General features: G+C 39.1%; 2 protein-coding genes across 6 annotated transcripts in view; one reads left to right on the top strand and one right to left on the bottom strand.

Annotated features, from left to right (window-relative positions):
• Positions 1 to 11,828, top strand: part of LOC111262896 (ER degradation-enhancing alpha-mannosidase-like protein 2) — a 12,388-nt gene extending 560 nt beyond the window's left edge. The window contains exons 2-12 of the mRNA XM_022837512.2: positions 268 to 369; positions 4,328 to 4,458; positions 4,881 to 5,006; positions 5,247 to 5,372; positions 5,646 to 5,873; positions 6,483 to 6,733; positions 7,383 to 7,527; positions 7,788 to 7,909; positions 8,224 to 8,407; positions 8,925 to 9,123; positions 9,754 to 11,828. Coding sequence (XP_022693247.1) covers positions 268 to 369; positions 4,328 to 4,458; positions 4,881 to 5,006; positions 5,247 to 5,372; positions 5,646 to 5,873; positions 6,483 to 6,733; positions 7,383 to 7,527; positions 7,788 to 7,909; positions 8,224 to 8,407; positions 8,925 to 9,123; positions 9,754 to 10,021 — 1,882 coding nt within the window. The 3' untranslated portion in view covers positions 10,022 to 11,828. The remainder of the gene's footprint in view (positions 1 to 267; positions 370 to 4,327; positions 4,459 to 4,880; positions 5,007 to 5,246; positions 5,373 to 5,645; positions 5,874 to 6,482; positions 6,734 to 7,382; positions 7,528 to 7,787; positions 7,910 to 8,223; positions 8,408 to 8,924; positions 9,124 to 9,753) is intronic.
• A 4,037-nt stretch (positions 11,829 to 15,865) lies between these two features.
• The window catches only part of Duba (Deubiquitinating enzyme A), a 12,030-nt gene continuing 908 nt past the window's right edge, over positions 15,866 to 26,987 (bottom strand). The window contains exons 1-9 of one of the 5 annotated variants that reach the window (XM_086969357.1): positions 26,008 to 26,490; positions 23,928 to 24,094; positions 23,340 to 23,729; positions 22,344 to 22,680; positions 22,084 to 22,174; positions 21,276 to 21,497; positions 20,656 to 20,933; positions 19,929 to 20,475; positions 15,866 to 19,509 (exon numbers count right to left, since the gene is read on the bottom strand). In XM_086969357.1, the coding sequence (XP_086825483.1) occupies positions 19,199 to 19,509; positions 19,929 to 20,475; positions 20,656 to 20,933; positions 21,276 to 21,497; positions 22,084 to 22,174; positions 22,344 to 22,680; positions 23,340 to 23,599 (2,046 nt within the window). In that variant the 5' untranslated portion in view covers positions 23,600 to 23,729; positions 23,928 to 24,094; positions 26,008 to 26,490 and the 3' untranslated portion in view covers positions 15,866 to 19,198. Of the gene's footprint in view, positions 19,510 to 19,928; positions 20,476 to 20,655; positions 20,934 to 21,275; positions 21,498 to 22,083; positions 22,175 to 22,343; positions 22,681 to 23,339; positions 24,100 to 26,007; positions 26,491 to 26,987 lie in introns of those variants that run through there. The other 4 variants (XM_086969358.1, XM_022837500.2, XM_022837497.2 and 1 more) reach the window with 4 other exon arrangements.

The raw sequence follows: 26,987 nt of genomic DNA, 5'->3' as shown, positions 1-26,987 counted from the left end.
ACTAATATATATATATATATATATATATATATATATATATATATATGTGTGTGTGTGTATGTATATATATATAGATACATGTAAGTGTGACGTAAGCTCGAGTACAATGGAATGACAATGATTTACCAGACCTTTGTGATCGATATCGATAATAGCGCGTTAATAGAATCGATAATAGAATTCGCTTGCATCTATTTCGAGACACAAAGAATATAACAAAAGTATTTCTGGTGAGAAAATGACAAATACGGATTATCCTTGTCGAAGGCTTTTGAGAATCCATGGATTTGTATTACCGGTGATCTTTGTGAGCATTTTGCTATCTGATGAAGTCTGCGCCGTTAGCCGGAAACAGCTGGATGACTACAGGTAAGATAAAAGAATAAGCTGTTAAAACATAAAAATACAGTCTAAATATAATTTTTTTCATGAAAATAAAAAACTGATTTGTCTTTACCTTATAACGCATACATTATGCTCTGTATACTGTTTGCCTATACGTTTGTTGGCTTTTGCTTTGACCTATAATACGTTCCGGTTCTTAACACAGTTGATTCTTTGCTTGAATGGAAAAAAACAAGGTTTATATAATATCAGTTGAAACCGCAAATAAGAGGTCTATTAGTAGATTATGAAAAGTCTGCCCGAGCATTTTTTGAAGTATTCAGCTATTGTTTCGAAGTAAAAAAGAAAAGTCGAATTTAGCCGTCATATTGCACAAAAATATATCGAAAAAATAATGTAATGACACGCAGTTTTTGGGATTTTATTGTTCTAACTTCTTAGTAATTACAACCCGTTCGGTGATTTTAAAATGGCATTTGATATGGCGCTCCGAGACGGGACTTTAGTAAAGGCTCGATGCGGAACATACTGCCCCTGATCAGGACGATCCTGGTAGTAGATTAGATGACCGTTTGTCTGATCAACTGGCCTAGCGTAAAGTGATACCTGTGCCCAGCACTTCGTTCCGGTTACTGAACGATCTGCCCCCTGTGTTCAAAGTCCAGCGAAATACATGAAAATGCTGCTTTTTTTCCGACGGTATTGTCATTATTTCAAGGACTCCGTCTCATGTCTGGGATACCCTCGCATGACTCTCGCTATATTCAGATGAAGCGGAACTTATGATACTAACAAGACAAAAGTCAAAGTTCCGTTGCCGAAATTGCCTCACAGAAAACCCTCCACATAGACAGAACGACCTTGAAAAACTTTATCAGCCTCAAGTACCTGAATGCGGTTTTACTTACGAACGGTCGAGCACGGACAGAAGACGACGAGCGATGGTGGCAAGTGTGGATAGGCAGACTTACTCTGAACTTTCCCTATGAACATCGCTGCCGTGTTCGAAATCCGAGTAGCCCTGGTAGCTTCCTACGGAATTAAAGCAGCATAGGAGCATCTCTCGTCGGACAATACAGCTATGCTTCACGTCTGTATCGCTGCGCTAAGAAAATCTCGTCGTAATAAACATGAGCCAATGGGCAACAACCGTACCTTTGTGTACTTATCGCATACAAGTAGGCAAACAGATTAGCCACTCATGAGCAGTAACTCGTTGTGGAAATTACCTGAATCGAACAACACTTATCGCAACTACTTTTCTTCGCCGCGTGCTCAATCTGCATTACTTAAAAATCTCATAATTTTGTCTAAGTCTTCGTTAACTCATTAATCAATAGAAATGTATTATCATTGTTGTTTAATAATATTGTCTAAGCGTTCAGTCTTTTTTCACACTTGCTCTAGTACAATCTGGTGCCCTATATACATCTTAACATTTATTATTATCGTTTTTCACTGCGTACGTTTCTAAATGCGTAACTTCCTTTTTCGCCTTTCAACGGATATTCAATTTGTCGCCACTTTATAAGCTTAGCAAATTTAATAATAATAATAATCAGATATTTGCGCTGCAAATGATGTCAAGGTGAACTGTACTGCATAGTTCTAGCATCTCTCTATACAAATTCCGTGTAGTTTCAAAGAAGTTCTGCTCTGAGTTGGCACATAAAAGGTGATTATGGAACGCGCCTGCTCTAACGAAATGCCTGCTTTCAATGAGCTTGGCTGGGAGAAAGACCCTCTGTTTGAAAAAAGCCAGCCGAAGAGGCGAATAAAAATCTATCGCGTACAGAGATAATATCTGCTAAGCCGAATATCACCTCCATAACATCTGAACATGGCCAGCTATTGTTGCGTGGGCAACGCCAACACCACCGGCGTTTATTTCATCCGATCGTCCGATCTAAACATATGGTTGAAAGGAAACATGAGCGACGAAACGTTGTTCATCATTGGCGCTGTGCTTGTGCATGCTAATCATTGTTGTATATTACATGCAACCTTTATACGACACAAATCTCTGTGCCAACAGAGAGATTAAACGGTTCAAAAACGTGGGTCTAAATGCATGCGAAGAGAAAATGCCCCCGTTTGAGTCACTCATGATGTGGAGATAACATAGCATGTAACCAAATTAACCAAGTACGATGTCGCTTCTATGGGAACATGTTCGCATGGCGACTGCTTTAAGTAAATGTCCCTGTTATTACAGTTTTATCCACTCAGGTATACAAATCGAGCATCAGAGGTGTAACAAAACTGTGCAATAATTAAATCAAACGATAAATGAAAATAGCATTAGATATTGGCACAAAAAAGGTGATATTTTCAAGAAGTCAGTTCTCTTAAAAGGGTATCTGGATTAGTTTTCAAATCGTCAAGACCTCTTTGATCCATTAATGTTTTCTTACGGGGCTGTATGATTTTACGGTTGAAACAAGTTCAGTCATATACTATTTGGGTGTTCCAGTAGTTACTAGTAGTATTAGTAGTTGGAACAGGAACGTGTGCTTCTTTTTCTCATAATGGATCTGATTTGATGAAAAATCTTAGAAAGATACCAGAAAAGTTTGGTGTAAACGATATGGCCATCATAGATAGATCTTGACGTGTAGCGATTATTGTAGCCCATAAACAATTGTCCACTGTACGCTAATGCAACCGTCATATTTAAGCATTGGTCGTATTCCACTGGAAAATATTGCTCTTTGGCGAAAGCCATGTTCTTCAAAAAATCACAATATTGACCAAAACTTTCATGAAACTTTACCTCAACTTTGAAAGCAACTCAAAAAGCTGAGCTTTTTACCAAAACTTTAAGTGTCATTCACTCCACTGCGTTGCCACGAGTCAGCTTTTTGCTATCAACAGGTACAACGGAAGTGAATTTACCTGGCACAAAATCATCAGTGTATTTCATATTACCGCCAGATATGCCTCTACAGGTTAAGCCAGACGAGAGGTCGTGACCGTTGAACGACGATTATAAGCAATATAACGAAACTAGCAACATCGCCCAAGTAACACAACAATTTTCCGATAAGTGTGTACGAATAATGTTAGGTTGAAAGTACCGGACAAGCTACAATGTTGCATACTACTAGAGTTAATGGGGGATGGGATGTACAGTACGTATTGCATTGGATTCAAATAGGCACTCTGTTCTGTTTACTGTCATTAAAACATTGAGATGGGTCTCGTTTAGCTACTGTTTACAGTTTACAATTTGGTTAACGCAATTACGCTTAATGCTACGTCAGGTTTGGCGGCGACAGATTGCGTCAGAGCTGCATCCTCTGGGGACTGCCCAAGAGAATTGTGAATGCGATGCGGCTCGTCACTGTTCTCAATCTTGGAAATTTTGTAAGTTTTACATTTCATGAATGCATGTATATATATATATATGCATTTATGAAATGTAAGCTTACAATGTGTTTGCTTAGGCATGTAACCATGACGGCTAACATAGGAGTAGACAGAATTTCATGTTTATTGTCCTTAAAGATTTCAATAAAGGATCCACGCAAATAAAGGCGATTTTAATTCAGATTTTGTTCGATTTATTCACACAAGGTTTATACAAACGCTCGAATCCGAATGTGTTTTGACTATACCGCGCTCACGTGTTCTGTCGCTGATCGATTGCTAGCCATCGAATAAACCTATTTGTGTCGGGCTATACGTGTTAGCTTTGAAAACGACTTTTACAAAATGATGAGAAATAACATCAGAATTCGTTTTCCTAGCATTAAATAGCAAAATCATATGTAAGTGTTTATGGACAAAAGCATTTTCTCAGAAGATTTAACACGTTGTGCACTTGAATAATTGATTTGAGTACTTCTTACAGCTGTGCCACTTACGTAGCAGCTCGAGACTCTGCTGCGTTGTATCAGTCTTGTAGGAAAATAGCACACCAATATCAGTAACACTAAGCGCTTTTTTATGACATTTGTTACTTCATCATTTCATTTTGCAGAGAACGTGTCCGAACGACGTTTACGCACGCGTATGACTCGTATATGAGACACGCGTTTCCTCTCGATGAATTACGACCGCTCTCGTGCGATGGATTCAATACGTGGGGCAGCAACTCTCTTACACTGATCGGTCAGTGAACATTGGTCATTGATTTTGTTATGAATCTTCTCCGGCTCATACCACTCTGTCCTAACAGTTGCTTAGGTTCGAGTTTTCCTTACGGATTGTCGCAGGTCAATCACTTATGCAAAATTATATCATCTTTTTGTTCGGTTTTAACGGATCTTTTTCAATCCAAATAAAAATGTACAAGTGCGATTTAAACCTATGACAGAATTGTGTTCATTTTGATGAATTGTTTTTTTTTTCGATTTCCACTGGTCGCTATATCGACCATTGACATGTTTGAATTTTATATATGAGATTAAAGATAGAAATATACAAACTGAGGTCCAATTATAATGAATATAAAAGGTTTGTCAGTTTTCAATCCACTGCACAGTTTTTACAGAAAATCAGCTAATTGATGTGCTTGATGTGATAACCTTTAGATGCCTTGGATACGTTGGTGGTTATGGGTAACTACTCCGAGTTTCGGCGAGCAGCTAAACTTGTTTTAGAGAATACAGATTTTGACAAGGACCTCAATGTGTCCGTCTTTGAGACGAACATTCGAGGTGAGTTAATTAAAGTCAAAAGGTTGGAAAGCTTTGATAGTTAAAACAAATTATCCCCTGTAGGACAGGTTACACGAGCTTCTAGTTGCTTCTAGTAGCTTAATAATTATGTTATTTTTCTTAAAGCTAAAAGTCACAATGAACAAGATCAGTATCCTCCACTATAGTTAAAAGGAACCAGTTTTGTTGACATCTGTTGGTTTGTCCTACCATGGAGCTAACAAGTATTGGTCATTTTAGTGGTTGGTGGCTTGATCTCTGCGCACCTTCTCTCAAAGAAAGCCGGTATGGACCTAGAACAAGGCTGGCCCTGTGAAGGTCCATTCCTCCGTTTAGCTGTTGATGTTGCCAAACGGCTATTGCCTGGTAAGCGTTCCATACCTCTTCGTTTGATTCGAGCTGGCACTAAATCACGAGTCCGTTTCAACAATATATACATTTACAAATATTTAGTTTATCTTCGTAGCAATGCGATGTTACGGCTTTTCTGCTATCTACTAGAGGAACCTTTTAGGTAAGACAAGGCATGTTGGTTTTTTTTTGCAAAAAACAAACAAAACGCCACTTGTCACATCATTCAATTGTCGGAGATCGGATTGTATTCAAACATAGTATTTATAATTTTTCTTTTTATCATAGCATTTGACACGGCAACGGGAATGCCGTACGGCACGGTCAACCTTCGTGAAGGCGTTCCCGTGGGGGAAACGACGGTGACATGTACTGCGGGGGTTGGGACCTTCATCGTAGAGTTTGCTAGTTTAACGCGCCTTACTGGTGATCCTCGGTACGAGGAAGTGGCTGTCCGAGCCCTGCGAGCTTTATGGGCTACACGTTCAAAAGTTGATCTTGTAGGAAACCATCTTGGTAAGTTGCACGTGCATATATGTATGTTATATATGTTGTAATTTTAGCGTGTGCGATTAAAACTGCATAAAGTGAATAATCCTTTTTCAGATCTATATAAAACTCTGACACCATTTGTCAACATTCGGAAACTGTCCTTCCGAAGTTATAGCGACCTTTTACACAAAAATGTATAGCTCCGGCTTGGATATTAGCTAGATAAAAACGTTTACTTGAAAAGTACTGACAGAGTGTCATTGTTGCCATTACGTAGCTTCCAATTTCTCCACAATTATGGCTTTTCCTTTTACATTCCGTGTCTTGTTGTGCAGCATTATTACCTATTATATATTTCGCAGCGATATCCGTTTTTTAAGTGATTTACTAAGGAACATTCTGCTTTCTGTGTCCTTTTCGAAAGTGTCTTTTCCTCCGAACTCATCTTGATCGTTGCGTGAGGCAAAATTTTTTCGAATTGTTTGTTACAAACAAACGCAGTCATACTGAGCGCAAGCGTTACATAGTACCAGCTTTAGGGAATGGACGTTTTCAGATGTTTGCCTCTACTGTACTCGTAAGTTGTAAGTCGATTCGGTTTATGAAATCCTGTATTCGCACCCATTATTGCAGATATAGAAAACGGAAAGTGGACAGCGACCGATGCATCGATCGGTGCTGGCGTCGATTCATACTTTGAGTATTTGGCTAAAGGGGCTTTCATTCTACGTGAGTCGTGGCTTCTACATCATCTTGAAGTCTATCGCGCTGCCATAAATAAATACATGCGGCGAGACGATTGGTTTTTGTCCGTTCGTATGCAAACCGGCGAACCCACGATGCCATATTTCCAAAGTTTGGAGAGCTTCTGGCCAGGAACTCTGGTTAGTAAAACTCTATAATACCGAAAATCGTACAGCATTAGATATTATGATTATTATTAGTAGTAGTATAGTCTAGAAGGGCTTTTTAACCGAAGCTGGTAGAGCAACGAACGTTTGGAATGTCATTTAATTGCTTGCTGAACATTCACACGGGAGACGCGAAAAATCTCATGGATCTATATTAGACGCAGAAGCAGCACATAAATGAGCGTCTGCTGAAAAATCACAGATCCACTTACGGCTGGGACGTTGGGGACAAGAACGACTTCTAGCTAACTACAGATTTAGGAGGAAGCCATTCGAGCTCAAGGTGAAGCCTCACTTAACAGCTTTTCTTAACCGAAGGCTATCTCTAAAGCTTAAGAGAACAACTGCAAAATTAATAAAGATGAAACTTTTTTATAATTATAAAAATTATAATGATTTCGATTTTGGGATCAACAATTACGTATTATTACGTAATAATGGAGTAACTATAGAACACTTAATTGTCTTAACAACCGTTCTTACGTTTACGTTTGATAATTATAAGTTAATGTCATTGCACTGTTGAAGTACATAATAAATAGGCTATCAAATGCGTAATTGATTACCTGTTAAATGGCTAAAAATACGGATGAATTATTTGTTGTATCTAAACCAATTCTAGAGTCTGCTTGGCTACATCGAGGATGCGCGTCGCTCATTATACAATTATCATCAAGTGTGGAAGCAACTGGGTTTCATTCCCGAGTTTTACGATATTTCGCGCACGCAGCCGCAAGACAAACGGGAGAGTTATCCACTTCGGCCAGGTAGGTTCTTGAGACTACGGCTGGAAACCGTTCGCGATCTTGGCGTGGCACATATATACATCAAAATTCGATCGACGTTTGCAATCTTAATAAGTTTGAGGGCTATATATATATGTTTGTCGCGTGATTTAGAAAAACGAATTCACTGTGTTTTACTATAAGTAAACAAATCTAGAGTGACAAGCCGATTGTGTTTATAGTAAGGCTCTTGGTAATTGGCAGTATCATAATTAATGTTTCGTTATTTTGTGGTCCTGCAGAATTTATCGAGAGCGTGATGTACCTATACCAATCGACAAAGGACCCTCATTTTCTGCAAATAGGTGTCGATGTTCTTACCTCAATTGAGTATTCCGCCAGGACAGAGTGCGGTTACGCGACGGTACGTATCAGTGGAGCGCAGTTTTTGAATTGTTGCTACTTCGCTAATGTTGGCTGGTCCTGTAGCGGCTGTTGATGCAAGCACTCATTCAAGCAAAAGACAACATCCACCGTAAAAAGTTACTTGAAATGCACCATTACCTGAAATATTCTTAGTATTTTACAATAAAATTATATAGCCTGTATAGCTTGCAGCTGAGGGGCTCGTATCATGGCATGCTGGTTCCAGATTATTAAGCAGGCTTTAGGCCGATACATTTCCAAGAAGCTGGTATTGCTAAGTGTTTTATCATAATTATTTATTGTCTTCATTAGGTGAAGAATGTGGCTACTCATTTACTAGAAAATCGTATGGAGTCTTTTTTCTTGGCCGAGACGACGAAGTACCTGTATCTTTTATTTGATGTGGACAACTTTGTGCATAATCCTTTTGCTAACTACGATTCACGTAACGTGACTACGCGCGACGGCCTGACAAGGGAATGTATCTTCGATGCCGGTAAGTATTTCGATTATCCTAGGCTAACTTAATCTTTCCTAAACAGCCATTTAGAAAAAGGAAACAGAGTCCAAAAGAACAGCCTTTTTGTTGAGTAAGAGATAAGCCTGTAATTATTATAGAAAAAAAAAGATTTTTACATAATACGAAAAAGTACCTTGACGGTTCGATTAATTGCTGCCTAAACTATCATGTGCTTTTTCGAAATGTGATTTTTTCTTATCTCGACTTACGATGCGCCTATTGTCGCCTACCACTTTTTTTCATATAAGAAGGTTACACAACCTACATGATTCTGGCAGTTAATAAGTATGAGATCAGTTCCTTTAGTACGCAAATTAGGGCGTGGTGGTTCAACGTGCAGGTCGTCGATAACTGATTTAATATAATCTTTGCTCATCGACAAACGTATGATTAATATAATTTTCAGGGGTGCTTGTAAGGTACCAAGGTAGCGTATTGCAGCTATAAGCATATATTGCTAATTAATGTTATTCATTGCGCGTTACGTTTTAAGGCGGCTACATATTCAACACAGAAGCTCATTTAGTCGACCTGGCACTGCTGGACTGCTGTCGGCCGGACTACCTTGCCTACGATATTCAGGCTCGATCAGCAAAGGCTTTTTTGGCGGCTAGTCGAACAACAACAAAGGACGCTCCAGGATCTGCCAACACGTTAAAAGAACGCCAAAGGATGCTCGACACTTTCACTGAGTACGTTACTTACGTTACACTAAGAAATGCCTGTAACGGAGACATCTGTCATTTAATAGTCTCACATCATCAGGCGTTACAATATGTTAGACAATGAGTTTTTTTAAAGTTTTTCTAAGTTTTTATATTGTTCTTTTTTTTTATTATTTATTCAATCTTTTGTCGTTAGCATATTCATAACATAATTTTTACCATTATGTCCCTTGCCAAGTGTACTCGAAATTTTATTATGTCGACATAAGCAATTTATACTGAAAGATTTTGTCAATGCACGGTGCCAAACTCCTAAAAATTATTTTCCATATTTAGCAGTATTTATATATTACATACAGGTTCATGTGAATCAGATTCACCGTGTACTTGCAGTTGTCCTATTTAACATACATTTTTTGTCTTTTCTAACATGTTTTCAACACACTGACAAAGCGTACTTGATCATCTTAACAATTAACAACACATAATCGTCTTGGTAACTGTTCCCTAGACCAAGCTTGTCTGTTGAACACTTAATTACAGAAAAATGCAAACTCTCCCAAAAATGACTTCATTACTACCTTTATAGGAATAAAATTTCAAATTATCATTTTACAATACTCAAATATTATTCTTTTTCCATTTTTATCGTTGCAGAATACCGACTTCCGTAAACGACTCAACAGCCAACGAGTTGGCATTGCAGTGCTTTAGAGGGCCTCTGCACGGAGCACATCACTCAAACATTCATAACCAAAATTCTAGCTACTACGCAAAATTTGCTCATCGATCTGGCGAGGCACCAGCCAAAAATTATGACGCTCTAGAAAATCGAGATGACTTCCAGGAGTGGTTCTCCTGTACGGCATTGCCGACCTTGAGTCAGTTTGCCTTACGCGGACACATCGTCGATTCCGTTGGCTGACGCGTCTCAATACATCACGTCGAAGCTTTTATAAATGTCTATGGAAAGAGTTTGTCGATTTGGGAGATATTATAAGAAGTTGACTAGCACCCGTAGATATTCCGGCGCCACGAAGAACTCGAACAAGTGTAGCAGAATATTTACTCTTCTGAGACAGTTTAGATCACTGAAAGATGAGCGAAAAGAAGAGGGGGCCGGGGAGCAGGGGAAAAAAACTAACAGAGGGAACGATTTAGGCGAATATAAAAATGTAGTGCGAAGATAGTGATGTCAATAGTTAGAGTAGTTGTGTGTGTACAGTCGTGAATTGCATTTGAGAATGAAAAAATATTTTTGCTGTTTTTTTATAAAAGCTGGGCTTATGAATGGCACAAACCATGTGAGAAAAAGGTTATCCGTTAGATGATGAGTTATTTATTATACGAACGTAACGTGTAATCAAGGTAATATATATAGAAATTAAAATAGTAGGTCGTAAGTGAAACTTTTTTTCATAGGAATAGCCGTTAGACCTGGTTTCCACATTAGCAGTGTAAAACTCAGCTTTGAGAGACGTTGTTAGTATAATCATTTTGGCATTACTTGCAGTTTACGTTATTTTCGGGGGTGAAACGGGGTGAAAAATCTGTCTGAAACAGCGCGTAATGACCCATCCATAAATTATTTTCAACCTTAAGAAAAAATCTACTAAATTTATCGTTCGAGAAGTGCTATCAGCCTTTATTCAGCCATATTTTGTCGTTTATAGCGTGTCGACATAGCAGAGAAGCGGCTTACTGTATTCGGAAGTAAAACCCAGAGAGAACTGGTTCGTGTGCACGATAGTTGAAAAAATCATCGGACTGCCAGAGCGCCGCAGGAGGTTGAGGTTTAACATACATCATAAAGAAATCTTGCCTTGTAACCTGGCGAACTTGACTATTAGGGGTCTATTCACCTGCTGTGGCTATATGGCTCTACTGTATAGAGCAACATTTTCTATAATTCAGCAGATCACTGGATAAAGTCGAAGTAGTAGCAACTGCCAGCATAAGATCGAACGAGACCAAACTTAGCTTCTGAAAAGAGGTAAGCTAGACACAATGTGGCTGACTGAACGATACGAAATGCGTTACTTGACTCGGTTTTAAGTAATGGATAATTCTAACTGTTTCTGAAAAACAACCGAAACAAACCAGTGAAACACTGTGACATATCGGCAGTTAGTTCACTGTTTCGCGGCCATATTATACGAATAAAATTTCAAACTTGTGGTGTTGCCGTGGTGAATGATACATAAACGTAAGTAATACGCACGTAACGTAAAAATTATCATTCAGGAGGATCTATCGCATCGAAATGGCGAGTAACTATCTCCACAGAAGCACAAAGGCATTTGCAAACAAACAAAACAAAAAAGTACAAGTTCTACTTTCGATATTTGAGCAATGTATTGACCGGCGACTAAAAATAACACAAAGGAAAAACGAAATTATAGATTGTGATAAATATATATAAAAGAAACTATAAAATCACAATGAAGCGGACATATCAATCCTCAATCAATATCTACCGGCCGTTCAGAACATTATTGAGATGCTTAGTATCTTTCGCTTAAGAAACAAGCATGAAAATCAGAGAGAGAATTAGAGGTGAGCACCGCATATAATATTGGCATAAGGTTTTTAGAAATAGATGTTACTTAAATTTAACAAAGTTGAATGACGTTACCGACCACAGTTTGGGCATCCTTTCCGCTACGGATGCGTCTGAGTGAGATAAATGGATTTATATTATTAAGTGAATAAAGGACGTATGTAAATGATGATTTTTCTATCTTATTAGTACATGAGAGTTAGTTGCTTTTTAGGTAAAAATCGTTTATTCGGATTAAATTTGTCCCCTTTAGGCACGAGTTTTCTATTCCTAATTACGGTTACGTTTGCTGAAAAGAGATCACTGTTAAAGGCATCACACAAAGCCAACACTTTCACCCATCGCCCGTGTTGCACAATCCAACTTCAGAGTTATTATTATGGCAATGCGGGGTTTCCACCTAATTATTCTCACATGTTGTTTGCCCCTGATGAAACGACAGATACATCCACTGGTGAGCGTTAAATGTTATTTGTTTTAAATTTTTTTGACGGTCTCAAGCCAGCAAAGCGTTTTTAGATTCTATATCTAAAAACGCTTTCGAAATGTTTTTCTTTCATTTCAATTATGCAGTTACATAAATAAGAAAAGTTATTTATCATTGCAATAAATCTTGTGGATCTAGTAATTATGCGCAGATCATTTTGTGATAAACTAAAAAACAATCCTGCGCCTAACCTATAGCAACATAAACATAGAATGTTTTTTTTCTTACGTGTTTGTCGTTTTCGTCGTATTACGAAGGCTATGTAAAATAAGCATGACGTGGACACAAAAAATTTCGAGATCTAGTTTTAGAAACAATGCAAAACCACCGCATCTTATAATGTAACAGCATTGATAGCTCTAGCGTCAATTGTGCAAAGAGTATTAGAAAGATTCTAACTTGATACAAGGTTTTGCTTAAAAACGTTCCATACATATTTTGAAAGAACTGAATCGCTTTAGTTAACACGTCTTATCTCATATCACTAATATTTTTCAGTGGTATTGCCAGATAGGGCTTACAAGTGCGCCTTTCAATATATTGCATTTCTAGAGTTTAAGACAAACGATTTAAGGGGCGGCATAGTCTGGATGGTTGATGCGCATCTCTGAGCTTCCAAAATAAACATGAACGTACGGCCATTTTCAGCATTGGCATATTCTTACTATGACATGCTGCTACATGGCCGTTTTATAAGAACCTTAAAGAAATGCCCAGATAAGTCAAGCGACCTCTGTTTAAAATAACGCCTAGCGACGTAAATTGTGGAGGAAAAATAATATCAAGAAGGTTCTTCTTAATGTGTACTACAAAGTGTTCCTTACAGGGAAGGAACACTTTCAACTTACAACTTTTTATGTAATTAAAATAGTATTTAATTAAGTAAATTAGTTCAATTAAACAATTTTGAGATGTTCCTAAAGAATCCACGAAAATGACAATCCGTGACGAAGTGACGCTTTAATTAAGACAATATTTATTGAATATTGCCCTAAATATTTATATTTATTCCTTGGTATTTTTCTCAGTTCCCAAATTTGAAAACACATTCGACATTTTTTTACGAAAACGTTCTGCATGCATTACAAATAACGATTTACAAAGCTATTCATGCGGTAATCGTTTCTACATAGCTTTAATATGTCTTAATTCTACTTCTAATTGCACGATAACGGCAACCATTCCTCTTTCATAACTGTTGTAAAAACTACGTCATGATAACTCCAAATAAACATAGAGCAAAATTATTTACTTGGGCCTATAATGGATTATTTATAAAAACATAACTGTTGTAACAAATATGTTATGGTATTTTTTGCTTTTGCGGAATAAGGGTGTTAATACTTAGCGTATCAGTATACTATAGAAAAGGGGAATAATCACATGTCGAGGTCAATATGATCGACGCTTCATAAGTGTTTTATGGATCGACAACATTGTGGAGAAACGTTATAAGTCTAGATATTATTGGGCAAAACGGCCAATAAATGTAGCATACAACGCAAGTTCACAGTTACCATATTTTCGGTCACTAGTTGAAGTAATAGGATATGATAAAGGGGCAAACATTTTAACGATTTGCGTGCTCTTTTGCTAAGATAGTTATATATTAGAAATATAGATCAAATATACGCTCGTGTGACGATTTGACGGAGACGTCATTGAATGCTCATTTTCTCCACGTTCGAATTTGGCGTAGACTTACTTTAGTTTTCCGTCGAAAATTCCGTCAATATAGTAATATCTTTTCCAGAACGACTCGCCAGTTTACTCGTACCGAATGCTTGTTACCTTGAGAGTTGAGAGCTTGAAGTTGTGCCACAGAAAGCTGTTGTAGAAGCGGCAGTTGAGTCAACCGTATAAAAGTTTCTCTGATAGAATGCACAAACTAATTAACTAATCGTTTGTTTTTCTCTAAGGTCAGGCTGTAGAAAAAGGACTATAAGAATGAAAGTTTTACGCCAACTTATCATGTACTTAGGGCAAACAGCACATCAGTATGTGTTTACCAACTTCTGTACTTTCTATTTTGGTAATCCTTGAAAAAATATCGTTGTTATAGTGTTAGACACTAATAGTAATATTTGATTGACAGGAATATGACTTTAACATTCGTAATGGTGATGTTTCAAATTGTTAAGGAACGCTTGCTCTGCTCTGATCCTTCACATGCTGGTAACGATCTTATGCTCGTATTGTAACCGAATTTGATAAATATCGCTCTACAGTGATTTTATCCTAGATATAGCAACTACGGTGCCGGAAGCTTTCTTACCGCCGCCATTACTTCGTTTTGCTCAAACCGCGTTTCTTTGATAATTACTCATTAATATTTAATTCAGATTCTCCAACTCGATACGCATATTATATTTTTGAACATAGTTTGCTCTAGATTTAGTATTTGTGTAATAGATGAGATGTTAATTTTAAATGCCGAATTCGTTTCCGCTTTCGAAATATTTACCTACTACTAATTCCGGTTAAGTACCGAAAATAGAGTTCTAAATCCATTTTATTCTATATACGCCTGAATAGTTAGCCGAAAATACTCAAAAAACAACCTGTTAATATTTTTCGGTATTTTCAGACATTTGTTCCGTTCTTATAGGCAATGGTTATTTGACCATCATAGTGAGCAATGGTTACGCTCAAAATATCATTTTTATCAATGCTATATTTTGGTAATTTTATACGGCTATTTTCCATTCCAGGATTTCGCAACAGAAGTTGTTCCAAAATTTTAAAGGAAAATCTTTTGTAAGTAGGATTTTCTAAGCGTAATAGTTGACAAGAAAGTAGTCTCAGCTATAAATCGCACATGTTATTTAGCGGCGTATTCGGCTTTTACTACTGTGATTTCGCCATCGTGGGACTACTCATATAAATTGTATCGTTGTCTTGATAGATTGTGGGAATGGTTTGCTAGGCGTCCATGCATAGATTAGACAACTGTTGCCAAATTTGTAAAGTTGACGCCGTTCAAAACAACATGGAATGCTATTGCGTAATCAATGTTTTCAAGCTCAACCAACGAGCCGTAATTACGTAGTTAGTGGAAATTGAAACCTTGTTTTTTTCGATCATAAAAGCTGGCTTATGTGTGTCATTATCTCACTTACACAATGAATTGCCAATACTAGCCAACGAGTTATTAAGATCGTACAAATATGATGTTCTTAATGTAATTAAAATGAATTAAATTTTTTTTTCAATATTTTGTTGTTCCATACTTATAAAAATATGTTTTAAATCCCAACTTTCTTATAGCATCCTTTTTAATAACGTTTGGATGATTTTACCTGACGTAATAGTTCTGTCTCGTTTTTACTTTTGGTTTTTTCATATTCACGCTAAACGAATAGTGGTTTACAAAACGTAGCTACTGGAAAACCCCGGTTTTAATAAAGACATTTACAATTATTGGCAATATCAAAAATTAGAGACAAGTCTCGTATTTTTTTTTTGAACAACTTTAGACCTACTGCCGGCGGTTTCTTCTGCTTATTAGTATGTAGGAAATGCATCGGAGAGTATTTGAAGACCTAATGTAGTTTTGTTAAACATGATTATACAGGGTCTTCAACGCCGATTGTCAGAACGAGATTATCGCTAAATAACAATATTTTGATCTGATCGCTAAGTAATAACCGAGACAACTGTAATAACAGCTAACCAAACGCGCAATTCATAATTATTAGCTGCTAAATTGAATATAATTCTGAGACAATTGAGATAACTCAATATTTTTATTATTAATAATATCCTCATTAACAGCGCTTCACATGCTTATTGTTATAGTTCCGACCCTATCGTGTCGTAAGGAGTTGAAAAACTTTTATACAGAATATATAATCACTATGTTGGGTTGCACACACAGGCGTCGCACAGAGGAGCGCGCACTCTCGAATGCACGAGAAGCCTCAATAGCTCAGTGTAGTCGAGGTCATTTTCGAATCGAGTCACCGACAAAACCAAACTTTTGCTTTTTTTTTATAGCCACTCGCCCACTTCAGTCGCCACGGTTATACTGACGAGATCAAACTGAAAAGAATAGAAGGCTCTGGCGAATCGTTGCGTTACGTTTACGTTGGAGCGAACGAGAAGCCTATATATCGATAATTACACTCTACAACTATCATTTGTGCATAATACAATATATAAATATACATATGTTATAATTACATTCGCAATACACTTATCTGCATCCATGACACTGGCGATTTCGGCACTTTTAGACAAAACTCTTTTTCATTGAGTTATATTTTTGACAATAATCTATATAACGGCACTAGTTTTTTGCTTGCTGCGAAACATGGACTCCGTATATAGAAATTTTATTACAGATTGTTGTTACTGCTATAGGTCGAACTTACCCAGCTAAATCGGCTCGACAAATGTTTGAGGGCGTTAATTACTGGAATGCAGCGCCGTAACAAAGAGCGCAGCAACCAAGCGACCGTATAGCATAGAAATTGTAATTATGGAGGACGGAGAATAAAAAAATGAAACTCAAAAGAAACTAATTAGAATTACGACAATTGTAAAGAGGGATTTAAGAACTGCTCTAAGACACATGTTTTTGGTTTCATGTGATTTATTTGGGAATAGCTTTACACGCTCGTTATTTTACACAAGTTATAGGCTAGTACAAAGTTTTGATTCTGTTATTTCTTTCCTTGTCAAGAAAACCAAAAAAATTCTTGCAAGCAAAGAAACGGCGGTTAAATTTCGGCCACTTATGAATTCATTAGAAAGTATAAGAAAGGAAAAGATACGAAAGATACAGCCATTTCTCGTCGTAGATAAACCAGATTCTGCAAATTCCACCTGTAAACCATTCGTATTTCCTGCAAGCAAAAATGGCCTTAAACACCAAAGACAGCATATTCTTTTACAAAAAGCAATTCAATTTTAAGTCTACAACAAGAAGCGCACTATTTTGTTTTTCAAAACCCTTCTAGCACATAAAAAAATCTATGTCTAATCACTTGAAACTCGAACATCAACGTATTCACCATTATGATTATGGCTAAATATTGCTAAGATTACTTTTTTTTGTGTCTTCGTCCACTGATGCCGTCACACTCATCCTTCAGGTAAGAGGTATCCTTTTATCTAAATCTGTTTTCGCAAACATCTGAGTCATATACATTCCTGCCGTCATCATATGGTTCCTTCGACGAACGCACATTCTAATTGATGCTGCTTTCGACCCTGGATAGTAATGGCACGAAAGAAAAATCAAACAAAGAAAGGTCATCGCCATTTTCTATCAGTATCAGTCGACCAGTCATCCCAGATTTACAGATCAACCGCTTGATATAGGCAGGAAATGCTTACATGGTTAGACCGCGGGTACATAACTTAAAGGATAGACTAATAATAGTATAAAAATAATCATAAAAAAGAGATAGATAAAGTAAATGAATAATGCCTCTTGCACTTGATCTTTTCTTATGTAATCCTATAGAGTTGCTTTGTTTCTCAATGTCGTTCCGGGTCCCTCGGTTGCCTATGTTTTCTTGTGTGAAGAAAAATCTCTGACCATCGAAACTGGTTAACAGGTTTCCTCTTCAACATTTGCATACACGCAATTGCTACGTTGCAACATTCACAATTCATCGATGCGTATTCTATGCGTTATTACTCTGCACTTAATGCTACATTATGTCCTCTTTGTCGTCACTGCCATTAACTAATTTTCAAACCAACATCTTTTAGAAACGCCCACTTTTTTCACTGTGGCAACATTCAGTCTTACAATCGTACGTGTTTTCACTTAGGATGAATAGAAGCAGTAATAATGATACAAGATAATGCTTTTTTTTTGATGTAGATATTTGCTGTTTATATCCCTACATTACTCCCTGCTTTTGTCTGTATACAATATACTGCAAGTCTGTGGGCACCAATCAATTGACACCAAGAATTCCTTGGATAAAAATAGTTATTGTATTCATGTATAGTATATATCCGTATTATAGCTCATGGTAGTATGAGTTGTATTTGAAATGTAGCCTAAAACCTTTTCCTGAAAATGCTAATCGTGCTTAGTTTTAGGCAGCTAATATTACCATATATCCAAATTGTTTTTCTAATTTTGTTTCATCCGCGATGTATCTCCTTATCTTGTACGTTCTTTACATTTTGCACGTAAGCACCTCACATATTCGTACTTCCTCGGGCGTCATTAGTACTATTATTAATAATTATAGTGATAGAAAATAATGTAATTATTGGTAGATTCAGATTCCTATAGCTGATCTATTGTCAAAAAAAAAATAGACTAAGCTCTTGCTCAGCCAGCTAATTAATAATAGCCGCTCATAAAATTAGTCAAAACTAAGCAATAAAAAAATTACAAAAAAAACTACTGAAACATCGACTACTACAAAAATCGGCTAAAATCACCATCTGATTCAATAACTACGCCTCGTAGTCGCGTCAACCAATTAATTGCTGATAAAGTCCGTAACTAATAATGTCTTCATAGTAATACAATAAAACAACGAAATATTGAGACGGATATTAATAACTATATAGACACATTATCTTAACGAAATACGTCATGATATATTGGAACGGCCTGCCCTCAAGCTAACTATTTATAATAACCTAACTTTACTCTCTGATTGACACCTGTCATATCAGCGCCGGTTTGGCTGCTCACGCCATAGGTAGTGTAGACCGGCACAATATGGTCTTAACCGCAATGGTCCATTATCTTTTGGATCGCTTATATATATATATAATCATTCTACTATTATAGATTTTGTCCAGTAGATATGCGCGGGCAGATCCTTGCCCTTCGGTTTCGCCTGTCACCTTCTACAGAAGTCCAGCCAAAAGTAGTTCTTTTCGCGTACCAAGAAATACAGACTTTTGATTCGATTGAAATAGTGACGAAGTTCTCCTTTTACAGTAATAGGAGAGAAACGACTTGAACACATCGTTGCACGTCCATGTTATCGTCTCACGCTCCGACCACAGAAGTGAGTATAGACAAAGTACAGATTATCTGATTTTTGCCTGTTATGTTTGCAACTGCAAATATGTTATAGGCCTCCATCGACTGATGCAGGTCCACTACCCGAATCGCACCGCGATGTTGATGCGCCCTCATTGGTAGCTTGACGGCATTGTCGGTTTTGAGAGACGTCACTATTGGCAGGGGACCCATTATTGCTACTTGTCCCGGAGGATTCGCTGCTGCTATTGGCCGAACCCTGCTGATGCAGGTTTTGCTGCTGATACTGGTGATGCTGCTGCTGCTGTTGTTGTTGTTGTTTTTTTAGTTGACGAAAGTACTCCTCCTGCGATTCTGCTAAAACACGGGCCAAGACACTGTCGTCGTAATCTTCCAGACCTTTAATGACAAGCATATAAAAAACCGTGCTAATGCGAGATTATAAGTGAGTTTGTAGTACCATTCGTAAGAAAAAGGCACTGATTTGCATAAATACATATTTTCGAGTTTTGTGAATCTGCTAGTATTTTGAAAATAGGCGCACAACAAAAGTAGTCAGCGTATGGAATATCAATATGCTAAGCCCAGCAATGCAATGCTTTTGGTCTACAAGTGCTATTATTTGGCACATCAACGGCGATACTTAAACGACGAAGTTAAACGTAGGGGGTTAACTACTAAACCAAATGTATATACAGATGAGACTATCTGTATCTTTAGTCTAGCCGTTCGAGTCCACACAGGCCCATATTACTACACTATTACTACATTTAGTACGAGCCTATGCGATAGATATTGAATCTATACGGAAGTCTTACCAAACATTTCCGGAGGAAAGTTATTATTGTTAACAATAGATGACGCGTTCTTTCCCATAGGCACTGCCATGGGAAAATGGTCTCTTGAGCTCGATGGCCGCGGGCTGTCACGTGGACTAGCCGGACTATGTCCACTAGGGGCGCAAGGATATTGTGACGAAGATGAACACGGCATGGGCGATTGTCTGCCGCCAGCGCCGTCCTCGCGCAATGACGCGAACCTCGGCGAATGGCGCGGCGACTGCTGTCCCCCTACTGTTACGTTGCTGTCGGCCGCTGTCGAAGCCGAAACGGATCCGCTTTGCGTAACCACTACACCGCCACATCCCTGCTGCTGTTGACTGCTACTGTTCGCTGCTGATTTTGGCGAACATCTCCCGCTGCCAGTGCTTCGCGGCGAAGATGATCCCCGAGGACTTTCATCGCCCCCAGCTGACAGGCTGGCAGTACTGGCAGTACTTCCACCACAGGTTCCAGCAGCATTTCGCCGTTTGCGGGTTCGCCGTTCGTTCTCACGAAGGTACTCTAAATAGCTCTCTTGGGCAACCTATTAGAAACATGGACAAAAATTTTTAAATCTTGTAATCTGAGGGTCAAAGCAAAAAATCAGGGCTAATTATAAGCTAGATAATCAACGTATACATTATCAAGGTTATAATTTTAATTGTAAATTTATTTCGAAATGCTTACGTTATACTAAGAAGATATTAGCGCTACTTTTTCTAACCTGTCGTTCAAGTGCCTCAGTAGTCGCCTCCCAGTCCGACGCTAGCAGTTTGTCTTTTAGCATCTGCCTTTCAAGTTCGGTCTGCTCTGAGGCGTGAATCGCATCGACTAACATCTCTTTGTCTGCTATACCGGGTTGAAAGCCAGGCAATCCTAGCCCTACACCAATTGTGGCTTTGTACGGATCTACAATTGAATTGTAATGCACGCCTCGATGGTAACTCAACCGAATTGGGTCATTATCGCTTTTGTGTAATCCATGAAAGATGTTAATAGGTTCTGGAAGCGTATTAAAATAGGACATACACAGCCCGTTGCATAAAAATCCATTATTAGTGTATAACGTATATAGATACGCGGTCCTTTCTTATTGTATTTCCGTAAATCACCATATGGAACCTAAAAATGTAAAAACTCACTGCAGTCCTATTGCAGCATCAATGACCCTGTAATTCCGCGTATATCCCAGTTTTTTTAGGAACCGGAATCATGGACCGAAGCAACATGAGAACCTTGCAATGAAGCAATCAGCTGCTCAAGCAAATATTCTAACGCTAAAAAAATATGTACGCAGGACGTGCTGTATATACCAATATATCGGTAAGAAATTTAAATACATACCTTCTGAGTAATGGTAGATCTCAATGGGTCTGTTAAACATTTCAGACAAAGCATGCATCTCGATGTGGTTTCCGTGTGCATTGGCACGACGTTTGCGTTCTACGTACTGATCGAAGGGCTCCGTAAGATAATGTGAAAAATAATCAGCGTTCTTGGTAATGTAATCCATACAAAGCTTCCGAACTACGCCGTGCATGCCTTGATCGCCATAAATTTGATCCGCTGAAAAATAGTTATCTTGTAATTAAGCGTTGAACGTAATCGCAAAGATAACCTTGATTAATTTTTTTAACCTAATGTCGTCAGAAATGTGATTCATTGACGTCATCTTTGTTTATTTAAATGACCAATTTTTTTTTTTTTTTTTAGATTTCCATAGCTCTCTTAGATTACTAGACAGAGCCACGGAGTCAGTCAGTGTCCAGCACACCGTGTGAGTTTCCGATCAGTTGCTAAGTCATTTCTTCTGTGGCCTAAAGTTTGGTCCGTATGTCAAAGGTACTTAGGGTTATTTCCTAATCACTGTTATTATATTGAATTAGTTCTCTCTGAGAATGAATTACCATGGAACGATGTTCATCTGTATTCACGTATCTAAACATACGCTCCAAAAAAAAAATAGAATGCGGCATGTTTTTCCCCGTATTGACAAATTAATGGGCCTTACAAGCGCTTTCAGATATAAACGATTTTTTATTTAATTATAAATCAAAGGATGCTATTTTTTTGCAAAGTCTGAAATATTCAAGCCTTATTCCCCTGAAAGCAGTCCTATTGCACTAAAAGAGTGACGGATAAAATTTCCTACCAACAGCACGGAAAAGACAGGCGCCATCTTCTTCCATTTTTTTGATTGTCAGTCCTTTTCCGCGGAGCAGCAGCTCGAATCGTAATTCTCTCTGCAATGATAATATATCTTCGTCATTTTTTGTTCGACGGAACGATATGACATACGATATTCTTTTACGTTATAACATAGATAATGGTCATCTGAAGTTTACTTTCTCCTTCCGGTCTTCAGAGGCATGTGTCATCTGATAAAATTCGAATACCTTGACCTTCACTTACCTCTGCCATCTCGCGTTCACTTAAAACGTTTGCATCATCCGGCCGATCATACTCATCGCCCGAATTATAAGCCGCAAATTCGTTGTCAGCGTCTCCCCGCGCGTTACTGGCCCCGGCCGCAAGAGAACTGGACAAATTACCCAAAGGAGACAACGACGAAAGATCATCAAGGGATGCGAGCGCTGGCAGAGGTGGTAACTGTGACTTCAACATGCCGGACACCTGAGGACACGAAGACATCACAGAGGAGCCGGCTACCAAGGGAGCTTGCGACGGACCGGGCTGGCATCCTGCCGAAGTGAGTGTTGCTGAGGGCGAGGCGAGTGAGGCACGTTTCCTTTAAAAGCCATATCAAATATGGTCGTGTGAATTGGACACGCGAAAATGGACCCAGATGGGAATGGGGGACGGTACTTAGAATTAGACCGAGAATTATTTAGGTCGTTCAAATTTACTTGTAGCCTCAGCAATTGCCAGTATTTTTAACTAATTAATATCAATCAAATTTGAGAAAAACGAGTTGTCGATTTCTCGCTTAAGTGGATCCAAAGCTCAAAATGTTTTTAGTAAACAGCCGGCAATAAATAAGAATGTAAAATCGCAGCTTTTATACAATAAACTTCGCTAGTGTATAAATATTACACCAGATCATCATATATTTACCATTAAATGCTTTAATTACCAAACACGACGCAAATCCTGCAGATCAAAAATTAGCATGTGAAGACAATCGTTGTCAACATGTAAACCAAGCTTTTTGACTTGGAAACTACACTTCAGTCATTTATATTGGCATTTCCCTTCGCAGCCTGTGTAAAAATCATTTCTACCATTCTTTCTCACCCACTGGCGCACTACAACAATGTGAAAAAAGCCATTAGAAAAAAATGTTAGAATCGGTACAAACTGACCACCAACAGAAAACACGCTGCTAATCATAACCAATCATCCCCATAAAAGAATAAAACTACCTAGAAATTAAAAAATACAACAAACCTGTGTCGATGAGGTGACGTACGGTGTCTTCTCTTCTGGCCAGCGGTTGCTACGCCAAGCTGCTGGTGAGACGAGTCACGGTTTAGCGCTCCCTCACCTCGTGATGCCAATCCCCCGAGGCTGTTCCCTGGTTCCATTGAGGCTTGATTACCCTCAGACCCGCAAGCGGCTCCTTCCGGACCCCCACCACCCCCCTGCGCATTGGCCTGACTTGGCGCAGGCGTAGCCTCTTTTTTAACATGCTGCGGCCGGATAGTCATTGTAGTAAAGCGTAGTAGTATTTGTGATTCGCGCTATTCCAAACAGCGTCCTTTGGCCTTCCTCTTACGATCGCTATTGCTCAGCCCCAGATGATGTTATTGCTGTCGCTATTATCCGTTAAAGTGGTACCTACAAGGTTTTTGCACAACCAAGATCGCGAACGCATACGAAAAAAAGACGAATGGAACAGGAGCGACTGTTGACTCGCTGAACAGCCCTCTCCTTCTTCAACGACAAATTCACCGTCAGCTTGTCCCCACTGGCGCCACGACCCCAACCAGCTTTTACATGCACCTCCCCCCCCTCTGGACACGTTCACAAACTTACTATCCACGGATGACAATCAACGGACGATGCAAGTGCGACCCACCGATTTAACGCTGTCGCTGCAGCACTGCCGCAGCCGCTGCTGCTGCTACCAGCATTGGCTACACCAACCTCGTTGTCCACTGGCGCCAACTGCAATCAACAGTCAACTGCATCAACACCAACGTCTGCCCTGCGTAAAAGTCGACGACAATCAAAACAAAAAACACACACAAGGGCACGACCAGGAAATAGCGTTACTTGCGTATATATATGTATATATATACATATATATGTATATATATAATAGGCGGATGCAGCGTACCTTGTTAATTATTATCATGATAGTATATCGTTAATAATATGCACCTAAGATTTCTTCTATGCAATGTCGTCAGTTGATTGAGTTACACGAGTGACTGGGCACTTAGGGGGTGACGGATGAGCTTTACCTGTTGTTGTTGCTGTAGCCTTTACTGTACGAGAAATCGCATGATGTACCAAATAAGCATGTCGATAGTGAATAACCTGGGAATTTCGGATGGGAATCAGGCACAGCTTGGAACTCAGAGCTGGGTCAGATAGTTGGAACAAGTCTAAACGGGAACAGATGAGTTACTAAGGCCGACACAATGATTTTCCGAAATATGGATAAAAAATAAAGCAGCACACTGTACGGTGCTACATACCGATACGATACAACGCTCTCCAACGCTAACAAATGCGCCCCACAATGTTTTACACTCACTAACAATAATTTCCTAGTCATTTGCAAATCACTACTGCCTGAGCTAGCCGTAAGGGGCGCTATTACCACATGATCTCATAGGAGTTCATTTAGACTAACAAAATGGAGGAGGATATTTCTTTCTGTGCGTTAGTCTGATACAACTACAGACAGTCACGCTGACTTATCACTCATCTGGTCGGACTGAAAAACGAGCATACCACAACCACATTACCGTCATGATCATCAGCACACGTAGATACACACCTAACCGGACACGGTAAGCGACCATGTTCAAGGGCATAGAGGAAAGACGGAGGCGACAAAGGTGGCAAGGAGCGCGGAGTTCGTGGGTTTTACAACTGTGAAGTTAATTTTTTTCATGCTCGCCTGCTTGCTCACTCATTCGATCTTTTTTTATAGAAGTCGCTCTGGAAGGCTATTGTACTGCACTGTATTAATTACTGCCACCCTCTCATCGATCATTCGATAATAATCTGGAATTGGAACCTGAGTTTTAACCTCGTGCTACTGCTGAACTCGATAGAGCTTTTGAATCTATCATATTAAATATTATAGGAGCTGCCGTACACAGGAACAGTTAAAACACAACTGTAGGCATTACGCATAATGATGTAATTCAGTCGAATTTTAATGTTTTGCTAGCACTTTTGGCCAGGATGACTAGTCACGTGAGTTAGAGAAAATATAGGAATCATTCTGTGTCAACAATTACTTTGAGCTAAAAATACGAAGATTGACGAATATCAGACCTAACTAATACAGTCAATTTTTGAGTTAGCTCTGTTCAAGAGCTTCACTAACAAATAAAAAAAACATCTCGCTTGTTTTTGTTTCTATTCCTGTGCCCAATTTGTTTTGCATTTGTTTTGCACCGTTATTTGTTCAACCTCCACCACAAGAAACAGCCAATCGTATCTAATAATAATAATGTAGTTAGTTAGCGTTACCGTAGCTTTGAAAGCCATACGTATGCAACGCTAATTAGTTCAAATCAAATCGCTCTTGCATCGATAACGGTTTTATTAGCTAAACATAAAAGGGTTACGATTAGTTTCAACGTTAACATAAAACAAAAAGGGCTGTCGTCCATTTAGCCATAGAGTTGGATATAGTCAATTGTGGCTACGCTATCACCAAGCGGTCAAAACAATTTCGATCAGCAGTAACTCACCACCATTGCAAAGCTGAATCACATTACCACCAAGTAGAGATCTAACTCGCCAGCATAATATTCACCAAATCGATAACACTTTTTCTACAACAATTCTATAATCGCAATCCCGCCTTTAACATGTCGACTTAAACATGACCATTTCCATAATCTTTCTACGACACACAAATCATACGAACCATATACGATCAGAAAGCATCACAATAAACCAGACTTAATCGGTTCTTTTTCTCGGTCTGGCTAACTGCCTGTGTATTCGTCGCCTCGGGACCATCATATGTACGACGACGGCGCTGGCACGTTCACCATGAAAACAGGTCCCTCCATTCGGTCGAACACTGTCAGCCTTCGTTGCTTCGTTTCAATGTTGGAAAGCTCCACCCTTGATCGTAACATAACCAAGGCCTGCCGCACAACAAACTGTTCCTATTTTTTTTTTCGACACCTGAACCAGCAGCGGCTGATTGGCGAGTAGGAATCGCAATTGCCCAGCACGTCCGTTTGTTGCCTGCTTGCTAGCACAGCAGTTACTGCTGCTGATACAGCTACGGCTGTCCTCCTCAAGATGGCGGACGTGGTCGTTGTCGTTTTGCTCATAGAAGGTTGTTGCCTATCACTGCTGTTCTCGACGACGTTCGTCGGCAGTCAGCTAGCCACCAGCTGGTCGTAGACCCGTTCCCCCGTCGCAGCCCTCCCCCCACTCTCCCCGTTAAGGCTCCCCGCTGTTTTCTCTGCTAGTGGCGCTAGTAGCAATGTTGTGTTGATTGGGATGCTGCTCGATTTGATTATCGTCAAGCAGAAGTATCAGCAGACCATAGACGATTGAACAGACAGAGGGTCGACAACAACGATCCGGAGTAGTTGTTACTGTATAGCACAGCGATGGGTCTCTGTGTGCCGGTGGGTATGTATTTGGGTGTGTGAGTGTCGGTGGGTATGTATTTGGGCGTATGTGTGTGTACGTTACGTATTTTCTATGGAACTTTATCAACGCAGCTGCTTCCGATGAGAACGGTGATCCTCGGAAGCAACGGCTGCGTCTGCTGTTGGCGGGGAAAGGCGGAAGGCTCAAGGGACGGGGCATACATACAGGAATATTGAGGCACTTCCACTGGTTGGTTATGATGGTGCTGCTGCTGCATGGAAATGGTTCACGTCC

The sequence above is a fragment of the Varroa jacobsoni genome, unplaced genomic scaffold, assembly GCF_002532875.2.
Source record: "Varroa jacobsoni isolate VJ856 unplaced genomic scaffold, vjacob_1.0 scaffold_712, whole genome shotgun sequence".
Classification (NCBI taxonomy): Eukaryota; Metazoa; Arthropoda; class Arachnida; order Mesostigmata; family Varroidae; genus Varroa; species Varroa jacobsoni.
Note: the sequence above shows the minus strand (reverse complement) of the source record. Positions and strands in the feature narration are given on the sequence as shown.